This window comes from Hesperophylax consimilis, chromosome 10, assembly GCF_061612785.1.
Source record: "Hesperophylax consimilis isolate HC1 chromosome 10, BYU_Hcon_1.0, whole genome shotgun sequence".
Lineage (NCBI taxonomy): Eukaryota > Metazoa > Arthropoda > Insecta > Trichoptera > Limnephilidae > Hesperophylax > Hesperophylax consimilis.
This window is the reverse complement of record NC_142845.1, coordinates 9,335,297-9,361,698: the sequence shown is the minus strand read 5'-3', so window position 1 is coordinate 9,361,698 and position 26,402 is coordinate 9,335,297. Positions and strand designations below refer to the sequence as shown.

The 26,402-nt window shown below is 32.2% G+C and overlaps 2 protein-coding genes across 4 annotated transcripts in view; one reads left to right on the top strand and one right to left on the bottom strand.

The window, feature by feature from the left end:
* Nucleotides 1-26,402, bottom strand: part of LOC149420254 (metabotropic glutamate receptor 2-like) — a 710,206-nt gene that overhangs the window by 479,154 nt on the left and 204,650 nt on the right. The gene's annotated exons all lie outside the window — the stretch shown is intronic.
* On the top strand, nucleotides 3,878-19,239 carry LOC149420257 (cytochrome P450 4c3-like). Of its 2 annotated transcripts, XM_089636556.1 has the most exons (9): nucleotides 3,878-4,135; nucleotides 5,449-5,558; nucleotides 5,959-6,049; nucleotides 7,387-7,569; nucleotides 9,282-9,351; nucleotides 10,800-11,133; nucleotides 12,771-13,014; nucleotides 15,556-15,735; nucleotides 19,047-19,239. In XM_089636556.1, the coding sequence occupies exons 1-9, from the start codon at nucleotides 3,967-3,969 to the stop codon at nucleotides 19,211-19,213; spliced, it is 1,548 nt and encodes a 515-aa protein (XP_089492682.1). In that variant the 5' UTR covers nucleotides 3,878-3,966; the 3' UTR covers nucleotides 19,214-19,239. The 2 variants fall into 2 exon arrangements, with proteins under 2 accessions (XP_089492682.1, XP_089492683.1); XM_089636557.1 differs by lacking the exon at nucleotides 5,449-5,558 and having other exon boundaries at nucleotides 3,964-4,135.

Below are 26,402 nucleotides of genomic sequence, written 5' to 3'. Positions count from 1 at the left end.
GACTTGACACAATCAATAGTGATTGTTTCAATTATTTTTCGAGTCGAAACAACAGAAGAGCATATATGATGATGTATGAAGGAATTAAAGCAAGGAGAGGGGTGGGCAACGAGGTTTGGATTGCTTTTTATTGTCTATCTGTGCGGAGAAATGGCGTGATGGTTTGTTCAAACTTTCAAGCCGTTAGCGTAGAGCAAGATTTTGAATCCTCAACCTTTAACTCATTGCTCTTTTATGACTAAAATTATCTCTGCTGCTCGAAACTGATGAAGATTTGAATGCATTCTTAAATCATCATAAAACACTGTAAATTCCCAACACTTTTGAGAAGTTACAACTCTTGTCTCTGCATAAAACAATTTAGAACTCTAACGATAATAAAATAGAAAATGAAAACAAGAGTTTCATAAAGTTACTTTGTTGATTGTTACAAGAAGTTATGACAAGATGAACATGAATGTAAATCGCAAAGTTAGGCCGCTGTGAAATTAATAGTGCCTTAACCAAACTTCGCAAATTGTTACAAATAAACGCTTTGAGTTATGCAAATGTTAATCAAAAGAGATTCGCAAAAGATTATGTTTTTAAATTTCCTTTACATTTGCAATGGTTTCGAGATTTTATAGCCGAGCTAGATTTATGAGAACTCAACTTTAATCTGACTTAAATGAGCTCCTTGGTTGAAAGCTTAAATTCGTAACGGTTTCAAGTTTCCGCTTCCTTCAGAGGTCACTAGTTATACATTTACCGTCAAGTGAACGAGGAAGGTTTTCAAGGAAAATAATTTTAAGTCTTTTTAAGATAATAAGAAAAAACTCATTTCGTAAGATAAATTTCTACAAAAACTCGTAACTTCACAATAATAATGTACGCGATAAAAAATGAGTACCTACTGCTAAATTATTAAAAAATCTCTTAACCTGCCACTAGTGACATGATTTTGACTTACATCCTGTCCTACGCACGGGGTTTTTAAACCTAATATTTTACTAACAAGCAACACTCCATGTTGCTTTAACATGGTCAAATATTTTAAATATATGTTTTTATGAATAAAACAAAGATATATCACAAATAAAATTTCGTTTATTATCTTTTTGATGTTCTCAGAATACTAGAAAACTACGTTTTTTATTATCTTTACATTTATGTTCTCAGAACACAAGAAAACTACGTTTTTTTATTTTAAAATATCAAATCTTTAAGAAAATGAGCCTTTGTCAGTCTTATGACACTATGAACTTCAAAAAACAAACAAAAAAGGTGATCTTTTCAACGGAAAAACATAAAAAAGGTGATCTGTTCAACCGAAAATCAAAAACATTGCCCTCGATAATTACTCTTCTTCAACAATTATGTAGCTGGTGCATTTTGGCAATACATGTTATAGACATTCAAATTTATTTCAAATGGAAGCAAATATATTTTAGCTTTCGGCTTAATAATAATCACAATAATCATAGTATCAAAATAAAACCAAAAATAAATACATAAAAAGTGAAGATTAAAAAAATAACTCTGACTATTTGACTTACGTGGTCTGTGACCCCGGACTCACGCATCGGGTTGGCGCCAAAACTCCAAAAGGTGCGTTCGCATCGCCGGTCAATTGATTGGCGGGTAAAAAAATTATTTCACTTTTTAGAATCACCCGGTCTTTATAGACATTTACATCACCAATGGCAGGTTGAGAAATAATTCGTAATCCGGTTGAAATAGGAATTTCACGCCCTAATTGAATTAATAGGTTTCCAGATAAACTTTCAGCAATGAATACGTGCTCCGATATATTATGAATTCGATAAAAGTTTATCAGAAAACGGCCTTCAATCCCGTTTTTCAACGGATAAAACTTTTTTTAAGAGATTCGCACCACTAATTTTCTCCGTGTAAGTTTAGGGTTTTAGAGAAATAACTATTGGCAGTCATTATTTAAGTTTAGAATAATAAACTGCTGTACTGTAAATTATGAAATAATTAATGATGAAATAATACATTAACCTTTGTTTTATAATATTTATTTACACACACATCTTTAACGGTGTGTTCAACCAATTTTATTACATTGTTATAATTGAAATATTTGTATTTAAATACAGGTAGGCACATATGTATTGAGCAGCATAAAAACTTTCTACCGTTTTATATTAAAAAAAACTGTATTGACTCGTTTAAGCTGATGTTATATTAACTTAACAAAGTTCAAAAATTATATATTTTAACCTAGTTGTATACATTAAATACAAATTGATATTGCTGTAATGTGGACGAGATTTCTTGTAATGAATTGTTATATTCTACAAATAATTCGCAGCAATCGATCATTGATAAATCGCTCTGTGTAATCACTACAATCTCAAGTAATCCTCTTAGAAATGTGTACATTTAAGATACTAAATCTCGAGTAATCTAATATAATCCATGGAAAATAATTACGTCAAATATCTTTCGGTTCGCATTAATATTACTTATTTTAAATCCTAAATTAGCATTGCACAATAATGAGAAACAAAATTATTTTATATGAAAAAACAAAAAGGTAGAAACCTACAGAGTTAAGTTTTAAAATTATATATTTTTTAGTGTGAAACCGCACAAGAGTTTTGACTGCTCCCAACTAGTGAGCCAGTGAGACTATGGCATCCCCAATTGGGGTATGTTAAGAGGCTGAAGGTAGTGGGGAGGGGAATGAGATGGATACTAGGAAGGTGGGGAAGTCTTAACTATTCAGGTCTGGTCACCAAACACGGCAAAAGCAATTTTAAGTAACGTTTTCATTTTACGATACTGAGAGTGTATTCTATAGAGAAAAATGCCGCAAATATGCTATTTATTATTTTAATTGAGTAAATTGTGAAATAACACAAATTAATCAAATGAAATTTACTTGCGCACGCCAGGATTTAAACCCGCTTGCTAGTCGAGGGCTTTACCACTTGATAACGGAGGCCGTCAATAGGAAAGTATGAATTAACCATATTTGAGATTATACTATAATATTAACATAATATAAGTCTTTTTGTTTAAAATATATAAAATTTCACTTGTTTCTTAAATGACGTATTAAGTTGATAACTGCATTTATTTAGGACGGGTTGTTTCGGAGAATTTGAACAATTCATCAAATTTTAACGTTCATTTTCGGGTTCTGTGAAAGTCCTATTCAAGTTCTGTTATTATATCATCATAGGCTAGTTGCTTGACAAAACTGAAATAAAAACAGAACTTGAAAAAATCTTTCGCAGAACTTGAAATTGAACGTTGAAGTTTGATGAATTGTTCAAATTCTCAGAAACAACCCGTCCTTAATCTTTCCAATCAGTCAAGGGGTTTATTTCCGTGTGTTTAAAGAATTACACAACTGAAATTTTCCTCTATTTTAGAATCAAAATACGTACGCGTCATATTGTATATTCATAATAATAGTCATGTCAAAATAAATGTGTCCTAATAAAAACCCATTTGCGTGTAGTCATATTTTTAGAAAATTTTCAATACTCGGTATATTTCATATGTGTTTTTCTTAATAATTTTCAAAAGTTTATTAATCCATTTTTCTGATCAGAAGAAATATTTGAACTGGTAACCTTTGAGCTTACTGTAACAAAAGAATATTGCACTGTAAAAATTATAATATTTATACTCCTCGCATAAAATTTCTAATAAACTGTATAACAAAGTGTAACAGTGCTCAATATCAATATTTAGTTTTTCCCGTGTCTCGAGAACCCAAAGAAGACGTTTAAAATTCAAACATTCTTTCGAAAAAAGATAAACTTCCCGCCATTTGACATGTCACAATTTATCTTAATTTACTTGAACCGTTATAATGTACACGTATACTCTCATATTGTGATTACATTTGTATTCATGTTCAACAATCTAAAAAATACAACGCAGTCTTCGCAGCTCGCTTGAGTTTCAGAAAAGTTTTTTTAGTCAAATACAGTTATTACTCTTTAAAATATGGGAGTGTTTGTGTTTGTTCTAGTAACTCTTTCAGTAGCTGTGGCTACTTATTTGTTAAATAATTATGTGAAAAATAGACGGTTTTGGAGGTTAATAAATAAATTTCCTGGAGCGAAGACTTTACCTTTTATAGGAAATGCCCATCAATTTGGAAATGACTCTGAAGGTATTTTGAAGAATATTTTATTTATATATTTACATTTATATAATTTTATCCTTTATATGAAAAAATCTTTATAGCTAGGCATTATAGGTACATTGGTGGGTAATTTATTGGACAATACCTCGCCGCGCTTTGTAGATATTTTATCACGAACGATAGAAGCACATTTATTATTATCAATTTGTATAATGATATTAATTTGTTTTTTAGAGCCATTTTTTGTAAGCCATCCAAATAATTATGCCTTCTTGAACATGTAACAGGAATTGAACCATACTCATCACAATGAGACTATTTTTGCTCATCGGTTTAGTAAAGAAATTCTATCACCTCAAGGACGCTTACCTAACATTATAATTTTGACGCGTATTTTTTAATTTTCTTTTGTTACTTTATGACAGGTATAAAAGCATCATAATAAAATGGGCCACACAAGTTTTCAATGTCGTATTTATGAAGACATCTTCACATATTTTAATAATAGGTGTAATTTTTATTCACGATAATAGCACAACTACCTAGCGTTGCCCGGGCTTTACCAAAACCTTCTATATAAAACAAGGCCGGGACACTCATTCAAAGCAGCCTTCTAACTTGTATGGGATTTTAATATTTGTTTAGTTTTAAATTATTTACTAAAACATCCTAAAATGTAAACATACATTTAAACGGTTATCATATAAGTTAGGAGGCTGATTTTATTCAGTGTCTCGGCCTTGTGAGTTAGGAGGTTTTGGCTTTACACAAAGTTTTTCTAAATCTGATGTAAAAAGTAATTTTCCTTTTATTTTAAGCGTCAGGTGTGCAAAATTAAAAAAAAGAAGTATCGAAATTCTGCTTGTGGGAAAGGGGGGTAGGGTGGTTCTCATGATAACAGTGACCTTTCTCCGGTTTTGAAGGTTAAGTGTGCAAAATTTCATCAATCTTGGAATAAAGAATTGTATGGAAATCAAATCCACGGCCAACCAACAGACCGCCCGCGTTGTCATAACACGATATTAAACAATGCTGATAGTTAGTAGTAAGCACGGAAATCAATTACCGTCAAAATTGATCAATTAATATCGTACCAGTGTTAACCTTCCATTTGTGCATGTATATTCATTAGAGAAATATCCGATATAATAAAATTCATTCAGGGCGTTGGATAATTTTTTTGTCTTAAAATACTTTCATTTGATAGAAATTAATATTTGAATAACGTATAATATTAGATTTAATTTTAGTATTTTTAGTACCCACCTACCTGCAATTCAGCTCACAATATTTTTTTTATAATATGTGTGCTACTGTTCAATGGAAATATTTATTTTTAGAATTCTATCAAAATGAAGTAAAAATGTACGAGGAATGCGGGAAAACTACTTTCAAAATGATAATGGGGAGTGATGTGTTCATAGGATTATGTGACCCAGAAACCATAGAAGTAAGACTTTCTCTAATATTAGACATTTGGGTAGAATGAAAATAAGCTAGGTAGGTACCTTTTATCCAGTTTCCAATAAGATGAAACGAGTAGGTAAGTATATTATGTTTAATATGCAACAATATAAACATAAATTTGTACCTATTGCTTGTTTTTGAATTTGAATACTCATTGGCACACAAAAACACATTCAATAAAGTTTCTAAAATTGTTTATGTGTAACAAAAAAGGTAAATTAAATCATTTTCAAAAAATGTATTAATATACACATAATATTTTTTTCTGCAATATGATATCTGGTGTATGTTATAATTCAATCACAAGATGCTGGGAATGCTGGATGCATTTCATTTGTTTATTTTATATTATTTATATTATTAGTTTTTTGTTTTTCTTTTAGACATTACTCACGAGTAATATGGAACTCACAAAAATGCAAGACTATGATTTTCTAAGAAATTGGCTCGGCAATGGTTTACTTCTTGCTACAGGTACATATTATATGATTATGTTGCCCTAATCTAGGATCACACCGTTTCTCATACGACCAACACAATCTCATCAAATTGTCTAGGAAATTTAATACATTGTTCAGGGTCACGCTTTTGGAAAGTGATAAGAAGTCATTATCATTGAGAGTGATAAAAAAAAAATTGACCTATAAACCTAAACTTTTGAGCCCAAAGAAGTGATTCATAAACATGATATCTTAATTAACACATTTTTAAGTAAATATGTGACATAATGTTAATAAAGAAATTTTGGTAGTTTGGGTATGGGTACCGCCACTCCGGGATTGCACAACCATTAATTGGATAACCAACACCTCTACCATAAGCCACGTCAAGTGATTTATGAATGGTGTAGGACTATCAACGGTGCAGGACTAATCTCTTGAAGATTGTCTAGGTCTTAGCAGCGGATGTATCTGCCCGCCTACTGTGTGGCAGGCCAGATTTTGAGAGGCTGGTTGAGAGAGATCTTTTTACCTCTCCAGCAGAACTCTCTCAACCTATCGTCTTGCACAGCAGTAAAAGCGATGAATTCAAACGTACGTCACTTCTGGACACACTGACCCCCAGATTCCAACCCACCTCTCACATCTGTTTCCTTCCCAGCTCTTCTACTACTTTCTTTCCTTATAAAACCGTCCACACAGCATCCTTAAAAATGATGTAATATAAACACAATTAAAAATATAATTCAGCAGTATTTATTTAATTATTACACTTTTAAAATTATATAATAATTCTATAAAATAATATTAGATATCATTTTTTCTGCTTTCTTCTTTTTTTCTCTCATCCTTTTTTCTATTATTTTTTACAACAATTGTCTGTAAACTGTATTTTATTTTTCTTTGTTAAAAATAATAACATTGTTAAAATAGTAATTAATTACGTTTCCTCATCTTTCTAACACGAGCGTTTGCTCAAAGAAAAGGTGTGTTACTTTACTCTTTCTGATATTTAAAAAAAACATCTTCGTTATATGTATAGGTACATTATAACTGTACCTATTTAAACCAATAAAGAAAAATAAAAAAAAGTGTTTTGCAAAGAAAATATTCGAATATATTACAAAATCTAATAAACTAAAAAAATCGATAGAATTTTTGAATTAATAATAATTTAATTATTAAGTTGGTATCTTACCAACCACCAAAATCATTTTTACTGGTATCTTTTTTAATTCTTTTAACTTTTATGAAATTTTCTACTTTGAGATATAAATAAAAATTATCCGCTCTCTATTTTCGAGTGCCGTGATAAGTTTAATATTTCGAGGACGGTAATGAATATCGAATAAAACTTAATGCATTTTTCAGGTGGAAAATGGAGGAAGCAAAGAAAAATCATAACGCCAACTTTCCACTTCAAGATTCTTGAACAATTTGTCGATGTTTTCAACGATAAGGGTGAAATTCTTGTAAGAAAATTGGCGTCTCAAACCAAAAAAGTGTTTGACGTCTATCCTTTAATTACGTTATACGCATTGGACGTGATTTGTGGTGAGGAGATTTATTTTCGATTTTTGACGACACAATTTGTTTAGACTAAGGGTGGTCTTATAATTGTGGGGGTAGCAAGCGCTTTTGAACTCAGCTTATGGCTTTTGTGTTAGATGATGCAATTAGTCAAAGATACACGAGAGATTCATCTTGTTAGTTTAGAATTTCGGGGTGCAGTGTTCACAGTGCGTACGAAGTATGCTGCTTCTCGTATACGTTGTTAATATGATTGTTCATAATACGTTGATACATTTAACCTCGTTTTCCTAAGTTTACTTGCATTACAATAGGTAGTATGAGTTTCATCGTGTAACTTATAGTATTTATTTCACAATAATATGATAATTCAGAGAGAGTGATAATTAAATGGAAACTCACGATAAACAATTTATTGAAAAAAATTTAAAAAAAGTTTGGTAATAAGACAATTTTTAACAACTTCCATGCACCTTGTTCTTATTTTCTTATTACGTCTCTCAAAGTCAGCTGTTGAAGATTTGTATATAAATTTTGTGGAATTTTACGACTTGTATTTAGAATTGGGTTTCCTTTAGTCAGGTCAAAAACAATATAATATTTTGTTTCTTGTATGCTATACCATATTATGTACATTTATATTTATTTTACCTACAATGATTTTAGAATGGTTCCTTTCATCATCTTAAATATATGATATTTACGGTATTTCTATATGAATAATACGCACTTAAAATGTAATAACATTGGAATTTGTTATTTTAATGTAATAATTGTTATCTTATATCCGGAATATTTTCATATCTACCTTTATATAAATTATACAAATAATGATTTTAGAATGGTTCTCTTCATCATATTAAATATATGATATTTATAGTATGTCTGTAAGAGTAATGCGCACTTGTGTAATAACACTGGATTTTGATATTTTAAGGCGATGCACTACGTAGTAATGCAAAATCATGTGTTTTTGGTTTGAAAATTTGGTCGCTTAGAAATGTTTCGGGTGCTTTAATTAAATACTGCGAGTGGAATACATTTTGGCGTTAAAATAATCGATTATTTTTTAGATAAGTCATGTAATGTCATCGCCTTAATGTAATGTTTGTCTGGAATACTTTCATATCTACCTCTATTACAAAGAAAAATATCATGAATAAAATTCTCGCAGAAAAGAGAAAAGAATGAAAACAAAAATTATGTTTAATTTAATACATTTTCTGAAGCGAATTTTTATTATTATTGTTCGATGAATTTCGTTTGAGATATTTGACAAGATCAATAAAGTAATCACGGTTGGGCACGTTTTAGACGACTTATCAATTTCATCAACCTTCGTTCTTTGAATGTCGATATCAAATTAGTTTGTCAAAGTTGACTGATAATCCGATAACTTGAATGGGTTCCTTTGGTATATTTCAAGATAAAAATGGAGAAAATATATATATAATAAACTCTGGTGAAATAGTTTATTTTTAATTGTTTAACGGGCGGCTTTACCGAAATGAGTTTAATTTAATTTATTGGGAATAATATATTATAAATATTATGATTATAATTATTTAAATATTTAATTTCTAAAATAAATTATTAAATATTTTATCGTAGACTGAATTTTTTTGTTGTTGTGAGATTTTGGCAACACAAAAATATTTGTAAATATTACAAAATTTAAGGAGAAAGTTGCTACACTGCCAGAAGGATTTTATAATGTAATATGATACCTGTTATAGATACTGCCATGGGGGTAAGCATCAATGCTCAGGAGAACTCATCATCTGAATACGTAAAAGCTGTTTACAGGTAAATCATTTTCATTAAATTATACAAGATTAGTTAGGAGGCCCTGAGAAAAAATAATTTCCCACAGGGCCTATGTAATCTTTGGGAATGATGTGTGCGGGGTCTTTTTGTGGAGAGGAAGGAGTAAACCTATAACTTAAATGACCTATGGAGGGAGGAAACACTAAGGCCGTTAAATTTTTCCACAGGCAAACTGTTGAAATCAAGAACGAGTCACAGAAAAGTTCTCATGTGACAAATGATAACTGTGTAAAAATATTGTTAACGCGCTTCCAGACTGTGCACCGGTACTAAAATAATCAATTACGCTAATCCCTCGGAGCACCTTCCATTGAAATACCAGAAGAATAAGGACAGCATACACACCCGACTTTGTGCTTTTAAGATTGTAATCTGTTTGTTAACATAGGAGAATCTATCAAACAGACCGCCCGTTTCTGGACAGAGTCGAAGTTTTTTTTATGGGTATTTTGAGGCTCGAGACTAGAGATCGCTAACAAATTCAACATGGGCGCACTTGCGATTTGTACTGGGTTACCAGTATGTACTATCAAAGTATCTGCGGGCCCTGTACAATACGCTCAGCTTCTGAGGGGCTAACTTAACTCTGGTTTCGATGGAGACCCCGTACCTGAGCTCGTGACTTAGAGTTACAACTAAGCATATCAAAAGAAGGCTCATTTGAATGCTTGCTTCCATTTAAAGGGACAAGATTTTCTGTTTGATCCCTTTTAGACATGATTAGATCTTTGAAACATTTAATTCGACGAGGTTATTCTTACCCCCTTTCGATACCCTCTGTCCGAAACCGTCGATTCTCTACTTCAAAGCACTCCGAGTTTTTGGAGTTTCTGTGCCCTTTGGGGGGGCTTGTCAAACAAAAAAACTATCATGACTTGTACTATCATACTCGCAACCATTGATTGGTGCACATGTCACAAAGTTCTTGATGTGCACGGAAAACAAAGTCGGAGACAGAACCGACCCCTGTGGGATGCCAGCATTCGTTGAATGCGAGGAAGAGCTCAAACCATCAGCATTCCGACCCTCGAGGGCCGAGTTTTCAGCAAAAAAAAAACTAATAAGTTGTATTTTTTGGTGGTGGGTTTTGCTAGTGAGCCGTCATGTATAGCAAGAGACGGCAAACTGGGTTACAGAGATTGCGACCTATTGAGCCCGCAATGCTCTTCTGCCTTGCTCCCAGTTTTAGAAACAAAACCCAGACAAACAGAATGTCGGAATGTGCTTTGTGATGTATTTGAACCCTCAAAACTTCTTTCTCAACCAAAAATAGTCATACGCTTTCATTACATCCAACTATAATACTATCTCACTCATTCTCAGATGTTTCTCTCTAATACATGACTATACAATTCTTTACAGAGAGCTACTATGATTCTTAGTTTAATGGATAATCATCAGGAGCTAAAATTTTACATTTTTTCCAGAATCTGTGAAATAATAGTCAATCGAGGTTACTCGCCCCTAAAGCGAAACGATTTCCTATACTCTCTCACTAGCGACTATAAAGAACAGATCAAACTACAAGATAGGTTACACAAATTTACTGAAGATGTGGTAAAATCAAGGAGAGAACAACTCAAGGACGATATAGATAAGAGGATGAAAGACAAAACAATTGAACTACATGCGCAGGATGATGTTATTGGAAGAAGAAAGAAAATTGCATTTTTGGACCTGCTTTTGCTGAGCAAGACTGCAGACGGCGAACAGTTGTCTGATCAAATCATAAGAGAGGAGGTTGACACTTTTATGTTTGAGGTTTGTACAAGTTCAATACATAACATTTAATCAATGTTCAGTGCTGTTACCTCTATTTATTACCGATGTCGTTTCAAATTTTCAATTAAAAAAAATTCTGGAAAAATAATTTGTGATTACTGACTTCTTAACGCTGAGCTTCCGTGACAACTGAATAAGATGCCACTAGTTTTGCTGTACTATTTAATTTTGTAGCAATATTTGAAATTAACCTTTTTGAAAACGGCTCCAGGAAAAAATATTGATAATACTCCAAAATTGGGTAATCTTCTGTAAATATTCATTTTCTCTGTCAAAACAATATATTCATTTGGAATAAACTTCCCTCGGCTCTCACTAATCTCCAGAATTTGGCTGAATTTAAACGGACTTTAAAAACAAAATTATTTAAAATATATAAAATTCATAAATCTTAATTTTTTTTTGTTTCGGTTGCCTCCTTATTATACCTTTCGTATATGTCTGCTCAGAAGATTCTCATTTCTGAGCACAAACGACAGTTTTTATAGTATTTAATCTAAAGTTTAGTGTTAGATGAATCAATTTGAGATTTTTTTCCATTTAAAATATCACTTTTATAGAGTCTTGCTGAGGCCCATGATCATTCCTTCCTCTTAAATAACCGTCCACACAACATTTTCAGATATAAGTTAGACACTGACGGAATACGAAAGGTCTGGTCTCCTGAGAGAAGTTTTATAAATGAAAATATAGAAGGCTGTTATTTTTTTGACTTATACAAGATATTTGAGAATATCACGCGTTCGCGAGCTGAATTTTTATTTGGTGGCAGCTGCGTTTGAGAATTTGTGAAATATTTATAACTAGGAAAGGTAGTTAGAAAATATTAACATATCTTTGTACGTAGAATACACCGAAATCCCACTTTACTCTGATTCCTAACTATTCAAAGGTTCTGCAAGTACCCTGTTAAACACGACATGATATTTCACACAGTTTCCACCAAACAAGCTGCAAACGGTGTAAAGGTAATCACAAAATCGATTTAAAGGGAACACCAGATGTTTCTGGTAGATTTTATTCCACGTATTGTTAAATATATATCGGGCTCTATTTTAAATTATAAACAATTGCAATTGACTGACTAACTATGTTACTGGTGGTGATTATTGCAATCGACTTAATAACTATGTTACTGGTGGTGATTATTGCAATCGACTTAATAACTATGTTACTTGTGGTGATTATTGCAATTGACTTAATAACTATGTTACTGGTGGTGATTATTGCAATTGACTTAATAACTATGTTACTGGTGGTGATTATTTATTTACTTAATTTTTCGGAATAACTTTATTGAGTAAAACCTCAAATTGTAATATTTAAATATTGAAGACAATATTAGTGATTTTTAAACGAAAATCTGAAACAGAAAAATCAGAAAAGGAAACGGTCACATCTGGGACTCGAACCCAGGACCCTTGTCTTTCCGTGACAGTGCTCTACCAACTGAGCTAATGGGACCCTATTCCTTTTCTGATTTTTCTGTTTCAGATTTTCGTTTAGAAATCACTAATATTGTCTTCAATATTTAAATATTTGATTATTTATTTATTTACTTGAGAAAGGCGTATTTTTGCAAATAATAATTATACTAATTATGGGTTTGTTTGTAGGGTCACGATACCACTTCTGCTTGCATCAGTTTCGCTTTGTACTCCCTGTCTAACAACCCAGAGGTACAGGCTGCCGCATTTGAAGAGCAAATTGCTGTTATGGGGAACGATCCCCATAAACTTGTTTCCTATAATGATATCCAGAGCATGAAGTATTTGGATCTGGTGATTAAAGAAACATTAAGATTGTATCCATCGGTACCGATGTTTGGAAGAAGATTGAAAAATGATCTTACACTACCAGGTCAAACACAAATTAGTATAAAACGTTACCATTAAATGTCATTAGTCAAAAGACATGCTTTCACAAGAAAAAATCTCTATTTCATAATTCAATAAGCTTTTGGTATTATAAACAAAGTCGCAAAAGGAATATTTTAATATCTCACACTCAAATAATAGAAACCGCTTCTTTGACTCATGCACTAACCGAATTGACGCAAAATCGGACTAATTGGTCAGTGGCTGAGTTGGCATCGCGTTTGGGTCGCACTCAGGCGTAGTGTATTCAATTCCTCGGCTGACACTTCAAGTCCTCCATCACAAAACAAGCCAGTGAAACTATGGCATCCCCAATTGGGGTATATTGTGAGGCTGGAGGTATTGCGGACAGGAAGGAGATGGGAAAGACGAAGGTGGGAGGGTACCGGAATATTTTTATCTGGTCGCCAAACATAGCTAAAGCCATTTAAAAAAAACTTTTCAATTCCATATGGTGGTCTTACACCAGAGCGATACTGAGAGTATCATCTACTCTGGAACTGCCGAAAGTGCACTATATTATTTTAAATTAATAAATTGTGAAATAAAACAAATTAATTAAAAAATTATTAGCCCACGCCGCGAGCTTTACCCCTCGACCACGGAGGCCGTCCAAAAAATTACTAGCTAAACCACTCATGGTTTATCGAGAAATATTTAAATTCATCTAGATGTGATTCGATATAAGTAAAAAACGTGATCGATGATATTCGATAATATTTTTACTTCTAAAGAAGGATTGGAATCCATAAAATATATGTTTCAACTACTAAACTAGGATTGGTGTCCATAGAATATATATTTTTACTAATAATGAAGGATTGATATAAATAGAAAAAATATTTTGAATCCCACAGATCCGAAAAATTACATAATTTTAAGTTTCGAAAAATTAAAGGTAATATTGTCTTTACAAGAATCTCAAAGAACAATGTTTTTATTAACGAGGAGGAACGTGTCGGAAAAATATGGATGTTAAATAATTAATCCGTTACACGTTATTATATTTCAACGATTTTAAAATATGGATGTTTAATAATTAATCCGTTTCACATTATTATATTTCAACGAATTTAAAATATGAGTTTTTAATAACTAATCCGTTTCACGTTATTATATTTCAACGATTTTTAAATATAAGTGTTAAGTAATTAATTCGTTAACGTTATTATATTTCAACGATTGTTAAATATGAGTGTTTAGTAATTAATCCGTTAACGTTAATTTATTTCAACGATTTTAAAAGGGATGTCAGCAATGTCTTTTGATTACGATTTAAAATTTTACAAGCCCGGGAATTTGAAGCCAGCTAAGCCGAACATTATTATGTTTTCATTTGAGTAACTTTGAATAATCAAATACCCTCGGCCTAACTTTGTGGATATACACTACGTTAAGCTTAAATTATTACAAAACCACTTTGTGTCGTCTTTTTATTGACTCATAATAAAACTGCTATTTGTTAATAGATTATATGACGTATGTTAATGTACTCATTCCGCGTCTTATTCGACCAGATAACTTTGAAAAAAAATATCACAGCTCAGCTATATATACACGCAGCGGCCTTTTATTTATATAGCATACTAGCATAAAAAATAATTCAAATAAAATAAGTTTTCAAATTAAATAAAATAATATCACCACTTAGGTCTCTGGCTTATTCTGTAAGAATTTCCGTGTATTCCCGCTTTGCTTTAATTTCCAAATTAATTTTAATATTTTCTGAACGTAATCGAATACTAAAAACTGTTTTTAAAATGAGATGAAATACGTAAATTTTACTATCAAAAATAAACATAGAATTTTTTAAAGTAAATTTTTTTTAAATAAAAACTACTGACAGCATTTTATTTCACAAATGTATTATAAACACTGTTATCTCATTTTTTGTAGTTTTATGCAAAAATAATAATTAAATAAATCAACAAGTTTAATAATTTTTTTTCAAATATTTCCAGTCGGAACCTTTGGTTTCAGTTTCATAGAGGTGTACATTTTAATTATATTTGAATATAAAGCGTGGTGTTTTCTTTTTCCGCGCCGTTCTGTTCATATTTCTCACCATTGCTGTAAAGGAGACTCATATATTATATCATAGAAAGTTTATATGATACAATATATGAGCTGTTTCCAAAAGCGAACAAAGTAGCATTTAATTTAATTGAATACAAAACCACACAATGATTATCACAGGTATTCATAAAATATGACATAAATTTAACAAATGTATTATGATGCTGTGCGGTTGACTATGCAGTCAACAACCATTTGCTCGCTGCATAGCTTCATGAAGCAGTTTGATAAAAATAATAACCAACTTTGATAAATTATTAAATAAATATTAGTATAAGCAAAACCGGTTATTTTATTACATTAAGCGCTTAAATTATTGTCGTTCACAATCAAATTTGGAAAAAATTGTTATTTAGGTACTTATGTGAAATTGAAAAAATCTCTCCAATTTTGTAAAATTTTTGTTATCTAACATACACATTGGTAAATGTACAATTTTTATTTGCAGATGGCAAAATTATTCCTGCAACTACAAACGCCATCGTAATGATGATGTTATTGGGAAGAAATCCCAAGTATTTCAAGGATCCTGAAAAGTTTATGCCTGAAAGATACCTCCCTGAAAATCTGTTCTCCAAACATCCGTTCCTAAATGTCGGCTTCAGCGCTGGACCGAGGAATTGTATCGGTATTAAAATAAACCAATAATACAAATTATATAAGATTTACCAACGAAAATTATTATTCACAACCTGTCAACAGTAAATTTAGTTTTAGATCGATCGCAATCACCACGGATAGTTGGGGCAAAGTTGGTTTGCGAACAAATCTGTGTTTGTTACATGTATTTGTTATAATTTTGTAAAATTATGACTTGTCCTATAAATGCCTACGCGGAGGTAAACTGAAAGCTGTGAAAAAGATTTTACAAGTGTGCATTAGGCCGGAGTGACATTGTTTGGATGTAATGGCAAAAAAGGACGCCTTGTATCATCCATATTCTCCTAAAAATTCTTTTAGTCCTAAAAATTGATAAAAAAACGTGTATTTTTTAGTAAATATAATGAATTAATTAAATTTTAACAATAAATTATTAAACGTTCACACAAGTTTGCTCTAGGTGGAAGCTTTGGCGAAAATAGTTATGAAAAAGCAATCGCACAATGTTTGCCGGTTTGCCTCTCCTGTGCTTGGAAATTATCATTTAATCCAATATTATGCATAGCATATATTATGCAGGCAAATCTTGAAAAAAAAGATTTTCACAAGACGTACAAATGTCCAATCAAGTTACTGAAATTTAATGAAAATAATATTTAGTATTAAGACATAAATGTATTTCTATATAAATTTTTATAGAATTTTTGAGATAAAATGAATGATACGAGACGTCTTTTTTATCCTATTACAATGTCAGTCTAGTATGCATATTCGTGCATCTACAAACACACAGTAAAATATTTTATTTCTCATTTTACACGGTTTTAATCGTTTCTTCTCCTGAGACTTGTTTTGTCTACCAGCAGTATCAGTTGTTTTTGCCAAAGACACCTGAACGTCAGTTTGTTAACATGAATATTTTTCACCCTCATAAAGTTTGTTGTAACCATTTCACATACAATTCAGTCATAGATAGATACCTGTCACAATTGAACGCCGTGTACACTGTATAGTTTTACTATAATCAACGTGAAACGTGGTGTAGTATACGGAAACGTGAACCGATACCCTATTCCAATAACAATTGACCTAGTTTTGACTCTTCTCTTGCCCTTATCACAAAGCGGTACAAAGGACGGAGAATTCCAATCAACGAACGCATTTCGCGGTCGATCTCTTCATTCTGTTGACGATTGTTCGAATATTTAACACGAAAGTACAAGGTGAGGCAAAAGTAATGTCATAAAGTGAAAGCACCATAACTTTTGCAAATAGGGTCAATAGCTTTGACTTCTCAATGTTGTAGACAGAGAGAGAATAAGTAACAACAAGAAATGAGGCGATAGATAGACGATACACATCTGAAGAACGCGGAATTATTGTTACTGCTTATTTGACCAATTTTTCAGTCTGTTGTTTTAACGCAGGTGGGTCAAAAGTTATTTAAAATTGGAATTTGGCTGCCATTTTGTTAGAAATGAAAAAATTGGCTGTTTGACGGAAAGTTTGTTTGTGGGTTCACAAAACGTTCAGCCAAACGTTTAATTTTGCGCGCACATGGTGCAGGATGACGAGGAAAACTACGTCCAAATTCACGCTGCGTTAATACAGCAGACAAGAAAATGTTCAAATTAACAGTAATAATTATTCCACATTCTTCAGATGTGTATCGTTTAATTGCTTGTTGTTATTTAATTTTCTATTTGTCTACAACATAAATGTTAAAACTCAATGACATTTGAAACCATTTGAGAGAATGATGGCCCTTCACATGATCACATTACTTTTGCCCCACCTTGTACAGATAACACGGATTTAACTGTGTCCCATAAGCATAGCCATTGAGATTACGCTGTATTTGGTGCCTTTCAAAGGCACTGTTTAAGTTAGTAACAATTTAGTCAACATATATTATGGGATTTTTATGAATTTCAATGGCCTCCGTAATCAGCCGTGCTCTATAAGTTTTTTTCTTAAGCTTACTGATCAGATCTGTTGAATTCTTAATCCACGATTCGATTGCCGAGCATTCGATTGACACCGGACATTACTTTAGATTTGTTCCTGAAGTCCTGAAATTCATAAAAATCCCGTAAATATTAATAGAGACGATGGAGCTTAGCTCAATAGTTCTTGGTATCCGGTAATTGACGGATACACCCAAAGATATTAGAAGAACGAGATATGCTATGTTGGCCGCCGGACCGTAGGCGGAGTACTACCTAATTAGGGTACTTTGAATACTATCGGGACGTGTACGCACAGAAATCTGTTCTATGTATTAGTGCTGATACCTTAGCGTAAGCGAAGGTGTGCAGTAGTATTGGTGAACAAAACCGGCGACACTGGGCAAAACAATTCCACACAGTATGAACTGCTCATAGCACATCTCGTTCTTCTAATATCTTTGGATACACCAGAGCTAAACGAAGAAAACCACTATAAAAAAATAAATTATACGTTAATGTCAGCTCAGACGGTTGGAGCTGGCAACACGGTATCACATCCTCATACATAAGCTCACATTTCACCACAACCTCAAATAACACATCTGCCCTGATGATGGACACTGCAATGCTTTCCGAAACGTTGGCTAAAGAGGAGCGCAACACGGCATAACACTAAAAAACAAATAACAAAAAAAGATTTTTTATGTGTATACCGCATAAGAGTCCCAACCAGTGGTGGCTTGCGGCTTTTGTGTGTAGTAAAGTGCTATTATTACAAAAATAGCATTATTGATATTTTTGTAGCTGAAATCGATTTTTTTTGAAAATTCGTTTAGGTTGTTTGGAGATTTTTAGGAAATTTCGGTTCGTGCGCCGCACGGATTTCCTGAAAATCTAATTTTCGAAAAAAATCGTTTTAAGCTTCAACAAAATCAAAAATTAAGCAAAGCTATTAAAAAGAACGTTTCAATTTTGAATGGCGGTCTTACTCTAGGGTGATACTGAGAGTATCTTCCACTTTGAATATAAATATATTTATATATAATTAAAATTAATCAGATAAAATTTACAAGCGCATGCCTGAACTCACGACCACCATATTGCTTGTTGAGAGCCTTACCCCTCAACCACGGAGGCTGAATGAAATCTATAATGCTTCTGTAAACATGTTTTTTACTCATTTCTCTTGGAATTTTCAAGGTTCGATGATTATGTTTTTAATTTCTTCAATAATCGCAAATTAACTTTGTGGCATCATTTTAATAATAAAAATAAACAACATTATACATGTACACCAATATTTAATCTGAACGATCAAAATATTTCAAAACTTATTGTTTCTTCGTCAGCATAAACGTACAATGAAAATATTAATAATTATTGGTTTTAGGTCAAAAGTTTGCCATTCTTGAAGTGAAAAGTATACTTTCGAAGATTCTCAGATCGTACGAACTGTATAGTTCTGGAGTGATGTTGAGGCTGGCCCCCGAAATTATTCTTAAATCCAAAAGCGGAATACAGATCCAAATAAGACAGAGGGTAAAGTATCCAAAATGATTTATTCAATAAAAAAATTGACACAATTGAATCTTTTATTATTATTTTGACGAATTTTATAGAGAAAGATATTTTTCCTAAAATAAGCAACAAATTTGCATTTTTGTGATAAACACCTCAAACGAGACTGTAATAATTTTATTACTCTTAAAATTTTCTATACTAGTAGAACAACTCTAAATTTTTTGAGTGTGTCATTAAAGAAAGACTATTGAAATATCTCGAACACAAAAAAAATCTCACCTCAAAACAATACGGTTTCAGACGACGGTCTAACAATAAATGCTTAGCTTTCGATTTTATATCTAACCTAAAGAAACATATTGACTATGGAGATTTTACAGCAACAATATTTGTTGATCTAAAGAAGGCGTTTGACACGGTGGATCATAACGTATTGATCGAAAAACTGAAGCATTTGGGTATTGTTGGAACTCCTCTAGAACTTTTCCGATCATACCTATGAAATCGCTTTTCGGCAGTAGAATTGGGTGCAGAAACGAGTGAATTGGGTAAAATAACATGTGAAGTGCAACAGGGGTCAATTCTGGGACCGTTGTTATTTCTAATATATGGTAATGACATAACAAAGTGGGGCATTAAAGAAACTCTACAACTTTATGCGGACGATACGGTATTTTTTTATAACAAAACAAACCTAGCGGAGCTTAAATTGGAAATTAATGCTGATCTTTCCCTCACTGATCTCACAACCTGCTTGAAAATAAATAAATTTACCCTTAATTTAAAAAAATGCATTATATACTTTTCGGCAACAAGAAAAATTCCAGCCTCAATATGAACATTGGCAACAACTGCTTCGTAAAGAAAACGAGCACAAAATATTTGGGACCACCACGTAAATCATGTAAAGGAGAAAATCACCCCCATAACTGGCGTACTATATAGACTTCAAGGATTACTACCCATTCTTTTACTAACTTCAGTATATTATGCTATGATACATTCATACATTTCCAATCTTTGCTGTGTCTGGGGTTTTGCTTCAAAGAAATTGATTGCTGACCTACTGCTGTTCTTGGACTTCCACGGGACACTCACGTCAGGGACATATATTTAGTTTCTGGTATCCTTCCAATCACAATCCTTTCTTAGCATCAAATTACCAGAACCATCCTACAAATTATCCAACAATCAACTCACACTGACGTCCAGCCACTTTACAATCAAGACATCCACAACCACAATACTTGAAATAACAATAAATTCCATATTCTTCAAACATACATTACAAAATATGGAATAAAATCTTTAAACTACATTGCCTACACACAATTCGCTTCCATAAATGTACAAAACAATTGAGAAAAATAAAAAAAAACTTACAATGATGGTTTAATGAAATATTTAAAAAAAATTAAAAATCAGTAAATCCATATTTGTATATCTTTGATTGTTCCTTTATTTGTTTAGTCTTATTTTTTCTGTTCTACTTAACCTGTCCTTGAAAAATAATTATGCAGTGTTGTATTTTTGTTATTTTGATGCCAATGTAAAATTGTATGTACTGACTTCTGTATGTATTCTTCTTTTGTATTATTTTCCGACCAATGTATTGTAATTTCCTCCCGTCCTAAAATGAGTTTTTTAACTCATCGAGATTGCCCTAGCAAGAAATAAAATAATAAAAAAACAGAAAAAATAATCGAAACCAATGACGTTACAACTATATAAAGACGTGATGTACAAATTTCAAAGTGGCAAGCCAAAAGCAAAACAATTCTATGACTTTTGATTTCGTAGTTTTAATACTATAGTGCCACTTGTCGCGTCAATCAGGTGCTGCCTCTAAGTAAATTGTATTAAAAAAGTGTCAAAACCCCCTCGTGGGTGATGAAAAAATATTTTCATTACTCTGAAAATACTAGTAAAAGCCTTGAAATAAGATGTCATTTATCATGATTTTTTAACTGCCACTTTTTTAAATATTACCACACACAGGAGGCCCGGGAAAAATAATTTACGTTAAGGCCTATATCATCTTTTGGGATGTTTTTTTAAGGAAAATAAAGATAGAAAGCTGGGAAGTTTAAAGGTATGAGGGTTGGGTAGGAGAATATTGGAATCAGTGTGTCCAGGAGTGACGGACGTATGAATATACTCCCACCTGAGAGACCAGTTGGAGAGGTCAAAGGGTCTTCACAAACCATCCTTTCCCGATCTGGCATGCCACGCAGCTGGTGGGCAGGCGCATCCCGATTACGCCCCACCCGATGAACCCAAGCAGCTCTGCTATATCACCAAACGTAACGAAATACTCGGGATGTCCTATGACAGAGGTGTTGGTTATCCAATAAATGGTTCCCGGGGCCCAAAACCGCCACCCAAATTGAAATTCTCACATGCAATCAAAGAAAGTGAGATAGCGAACCTTGCAACATGTAAGCATAAGATGAACAACCTAGGTAGTATAGGTCGTCTCAAATAGTAAGCGAGTAAGGGTATCTTGTTAACTCAGTCACACTCATCTAGAGATGTAGATGTAATATTCAAATACGAAAACACCGCCCGCTATCATTTATTCGGGTCGTACACACATATTCTCTGAACATACATAATAACTATCTTTGCCATACGTGAACAACGAGACAATAGCGAGAGTCTAGATGTATTGTAACGTCGCATCGTTGATCAAAACCTTTACCTTAAATCATAATTGCAGTGGTCACACAATTAAAGATTTTCACTCTTCCGTAAAAATTATCAGTTGGTTGTTACAAGGGATACATCGACATCTTTTTTGTGTTTACGGAATCCTTTTGAAGTTTGGCGCTGTCACCTTTTGGACCCGCCAGTTTTAGTGATCCAATAATATTGTGATACTTAATGTTCACCTGTGAGTGAAACAAAACCTTAGAAGCCCTTTCAACCCATCAAATCGAATTACCAGCACGAAAAATGGGATTCCTGTTTCTTTTTTAACATTAATGTTACCTACCTAAAAATAAACAAAGATTTATGACAATACCATAGCTAGATATATATATACGTTTTTGGTAAAGTTTCAAATTATTTGTGTATTACCGAATGATAATCATCATTTTGTGCTGTTCATTTCAACATAAAACACGACATTAAGTATTCGTGATTCGTGTTTTTACGATTCCGACAAAGAAAGAATATTAAGGTTTTTATTTGTATAATATGAGAGTTACGTAAGTGTGTGTGTGTGTGTGTGTGTAATGTATAATCTGCGTATCAGTGAGTTGGGTATTATGTGCGTTAATATTTTTCTTTCAGCGAAAATACTTTTGTTTCATGTTGAAGATATTAAAATTTCTAACTTTTCATCGCAGACTTAAAACAGGTACTATCGTCTTAGCTCTAGGTACAATACCATTTGTGTCCGAGTTCTCAGACTGTTCTGATTTCATAGGAAACCCGTTATTACTTCCAAAACACAAATTAATTCCATGAATTATTACAGCCCAGTGAATTTGTAACATTTTCAAAGTATTAATTCTCTTTTCCGCTTAATTTGTTCGGATAATTTCAAGCGAAATAGTATCGAATAAGTTAAAATAATGTAGAGTTGGCTCTCGTGTAATTAAAATCAATTTAGGTGTGAAATGGATTTTGTAAATTGTTTTGTTGTGTCTGTTGGTAAAATAATGTTAACATTATTTTCTTGAGCGAAGTTACGAAAAAGATATTCAGGTAAATTAGTATGCAAATTATTCAGTTTAATAAATATATGTACATACTCGTATATATAAATTAAGCATACAAAACTTATTGCACCTATTTGTTTTGAATTTTTTGCAAATAATAGATAACATACTTCCAAATAAAAAACAAAAATCTAATGATGTTTCCGTTACTACCGACTCACGATTGAAAAAGACTATGTTTTATCACATAAATGAAATATTATGCGCTTTTACTTAAAAATGTTTTATGGCCATTCACTTTCCATGTTTGATGACTAAATTAAAAAAAGGGATAGATCCAACTTTTTATATTTCATTTTTTCTTCCTCTTCCTAGTCGGTAGATACTAATTTTTTTGATATTTACAATATAACATGATATTTTTTTAAATTAATTCATGCTAAACATAGATTTTAGAAAGAACTTTAAAAAACATTTTTCAATTAATTAAATTTTATATCTAAGGTCGCGCAAAACATTAATATTTATAATCATAGCTCCACTACGTATTTAATCAATAATCTCTAAGATAATAAATAAACTACTTCCACAAATATATAAACATTATCAATAATTTTCAAAAGAATACTTTCTTCATCAAGATATAAGTATATCAAAGTAAATTATTTTTCCCTCTTTGTGTCAAGTGGTTTAAACATGTTCTGTGAACAAAGTTTGTAATTATATTCTAATAAAATTATGCCACAAAGTGATATTGCTCTTATTGAAGTGGTGATAGCGAGTACAAATCGTAAATTGTTTTTTCATCACCACTACAGTGCTAATATTGATGTCTGATCACCAAAAAAGGTAAAAACTCTTTTATACACACTGGTTCTCATCCATTTACAACAGGTAGCGCTAGTGTGAGCAAGCGCAGAATCCGAATGGTTCCGACGAGTTTTTATTTATTTATTTATTTATTTATTGTAAGAAAAAAACAGCATTTTTTACAGGATTAGTTATACAAGAGGTTACATATGAGGTAAGCCAAAATAGTTTCTTATGCTAATGTTGGTTAATGTGATATAATACAAGATTGTTATTGGTTATAACCATTAACTGAAAATGAAATTAACAAAAAAAATAAAAATCATTTAAATATATTAGAAGGAAGAAGGAATAGGAAAGGGCAAGAGGCAGAGGAAGATGGGATGGGGACAGGAGACGCTCATGTTGTACCTTTTCTATAACTGTGCATTAATTTAATTAATATTTGTGGTCGTGCGCTTGACTTCGTTTCGGTATTTCACAAGAGTATTATTAAGAATATCGATATTATTAAATTGCGTGTTATATTGCGCGCATATACGGGGGATTGGAGATTTTTTTCTAAGGTTGGTTCTGCACGCGGGCAAATGAAAAAAATGGTTTTGTCTGGTTGGCCTTGTAGGTATGTGAATTCTTAAATAATTTACGAGTTCAGGAGAGTCCAGGCCGTTATTCAGAATTTTGTATAAAAATATTTGATCAGATATTAATCTACGTGTTTGAAGTGGAGTAAAGTTGTGAAATTTTAAGGATTCGGTGTTATTTGCAAAGAGTAATTTAAATTTATAATTTATGTGTTTAAAAAATTTTTTTTGCACACTTTCGATTCTGTCAATATGGCATTGGTAGAACGGTGCCCAAATTAGTGTGCAGTATTCTAAGTGGGGGCGGATATACGTGGTGTAAAGGGAATACATGGTTTTAATATTGCGAAAAGGTTTAGATATACGAATTATAAATCCCAACATTTTATTGGCTTTGTTGATTACTTCGTTAATGTGTTTGATAAAATTTAGTTTTACATCCAGTACTACCCCAAGGTCACGGATTGATTCTATTTCATTGATATGTGTATCATGAAAGTTATAATTAAAATAAATTTTATTTTTGTTGCGCGTAAAAGATAATTTGTTGCACTTAGAAATGTTTATGATTAATTTGTTTAATTTACAGTATTCAAAAAGACGATTTAGGTTTTCTTGAAGTTTTATGCAGTCATTGATAGATTTGATTACTAAGTATATTTTTTTGTCATCTGCATATGCAAGGTAGTTAGCATGTAAAAAACATTTATAAATATCAAATATATATACATTAAACAGTAATGGTCCCAGATGGGAACCCTGCGGTACGCCAGAGGGCACAGTTAGGAAACTAGACTTAGTTCCCTCAACTGATACGCACTGTAGTCTTTTCTGCAGATATGAAGTTAGCCACCTAAGTAAGTCGCCATGGATTCCTAATTGGTGTAATTTTTTAATGAGGATAGAGTGGTTAACTTTATCGAAAGCTTTCGAGTAATCTGTGTAGATAACATCTACTTGGTGTCCATTATCCATATTGCTTGTTAAGTATTCAGAAAAGTTGACTAAGTTTGTTATTACTGACCTTTTTTGTAAAAAACCATGTTGTTGATTTTGTATGCTGCGGACAATAGTTATATAAATTTGATCGTACACAATACGCTCAAAGAGTTTACTAAATACTGTGAGTATTGAGATTGGGCGATAGTTTGCAATGTTACTTTTTGAACCCGAACCTAGCCGACTGTAGGTTGACAACGACTCAGGAGCCACTCTCGCCTGAATAACTTAATAAAAAAGGATGCTATTCCTACAATAGTACTTTGTAATTCTTATCCTAAATAAACAACCTTGTAATATTGCGAACCATTTTATTAAATCATTGAAGTCTCCCACAATTCCTTAGAAGTTACAATAAGGAAACATTAAAAAATAATATTATTGCTAGATGTATTTGGGGAAAAGTAAAGTGATTAAAACCAATTTCAAATTATGAATAGTGGTCTCTTACCCGGTGATATTGAGAATCTTAACGTTCACATTGGATTTTTACTGTAAATATTCTATATAATATATTATTTTTTGTGTCTTAATAATTGTGAAACGACACAAATGAATCGAATAAAGTTTACCTGCTTACGATGGGATTTGAACCCGTGACCTATGGATCTGTGATCAAGAACCTTACCCCTCGACACGGAGGCCATCGATATTTCAAGCGACTAAATGGTGGCTTTTTACCAGGGCGATACTAAGGGTATCCACCACTGACTCTAGAATCTAGTACTACGACTCTAGAAATACAACTAATCTTTTGGTCATCTTTAACGATATGTTGAATAGTTCAGAATCAGGATAGTAATTAAAAAATAAGATGAATTTGATGTATTAACATGATTATGAAAAAATAAGTATATAGTACCAATAACGCACATTTTCTGTTAGTAAAATGTTTTAATAACAAGATTTCAACGCTTTGCGAAGCGGTAAAAATATTTCTGCCATGTCCGTCTAACTTTTTAATTCACATCGCATCACAGTCGAATAAAAAATTGACAAAAATACGAGAGAACCTATTATCTACCTATCTTCTGGCTCAAAGTCTAAAGCCTTCAGTTAACCACAAAAGCCGCCGAGCAGCAAGTTATTAAATTTAACAAATCAGTGTCACACGTCACACGGGGTTTGCTTTAATTAAAATAACAGCGCTTTATTATTAAGGCT

What these genes read in the sequence shown, in the direction of transcription:
- LOC149420257 (XM_089636556.1), top strand. Translation starts at nt 3,967, where the DNA reads ATGGGAGTGTTTGTGTTTGTTCTAGTAACTCTTTCAGTAGCTGTGGCT. An exon ending in TGGTTTACTTCTTGCTACAG is followed by an intron (nt 6,050 to 7,386) that starts GTACATATTATA and finishes TGCATTTTTCAG; the next exon opens with GTGGAAAATGGAGGAAGCAA. An exon ending in CGCATTGGACGTGATTTGTG is followed by an intron (nt 7,570 to 9,281) that starts GTGAGGAGATTT and finishes TACCTGTTATAG; the next exon opens with ATACTGCCATGGGGGTAAGC.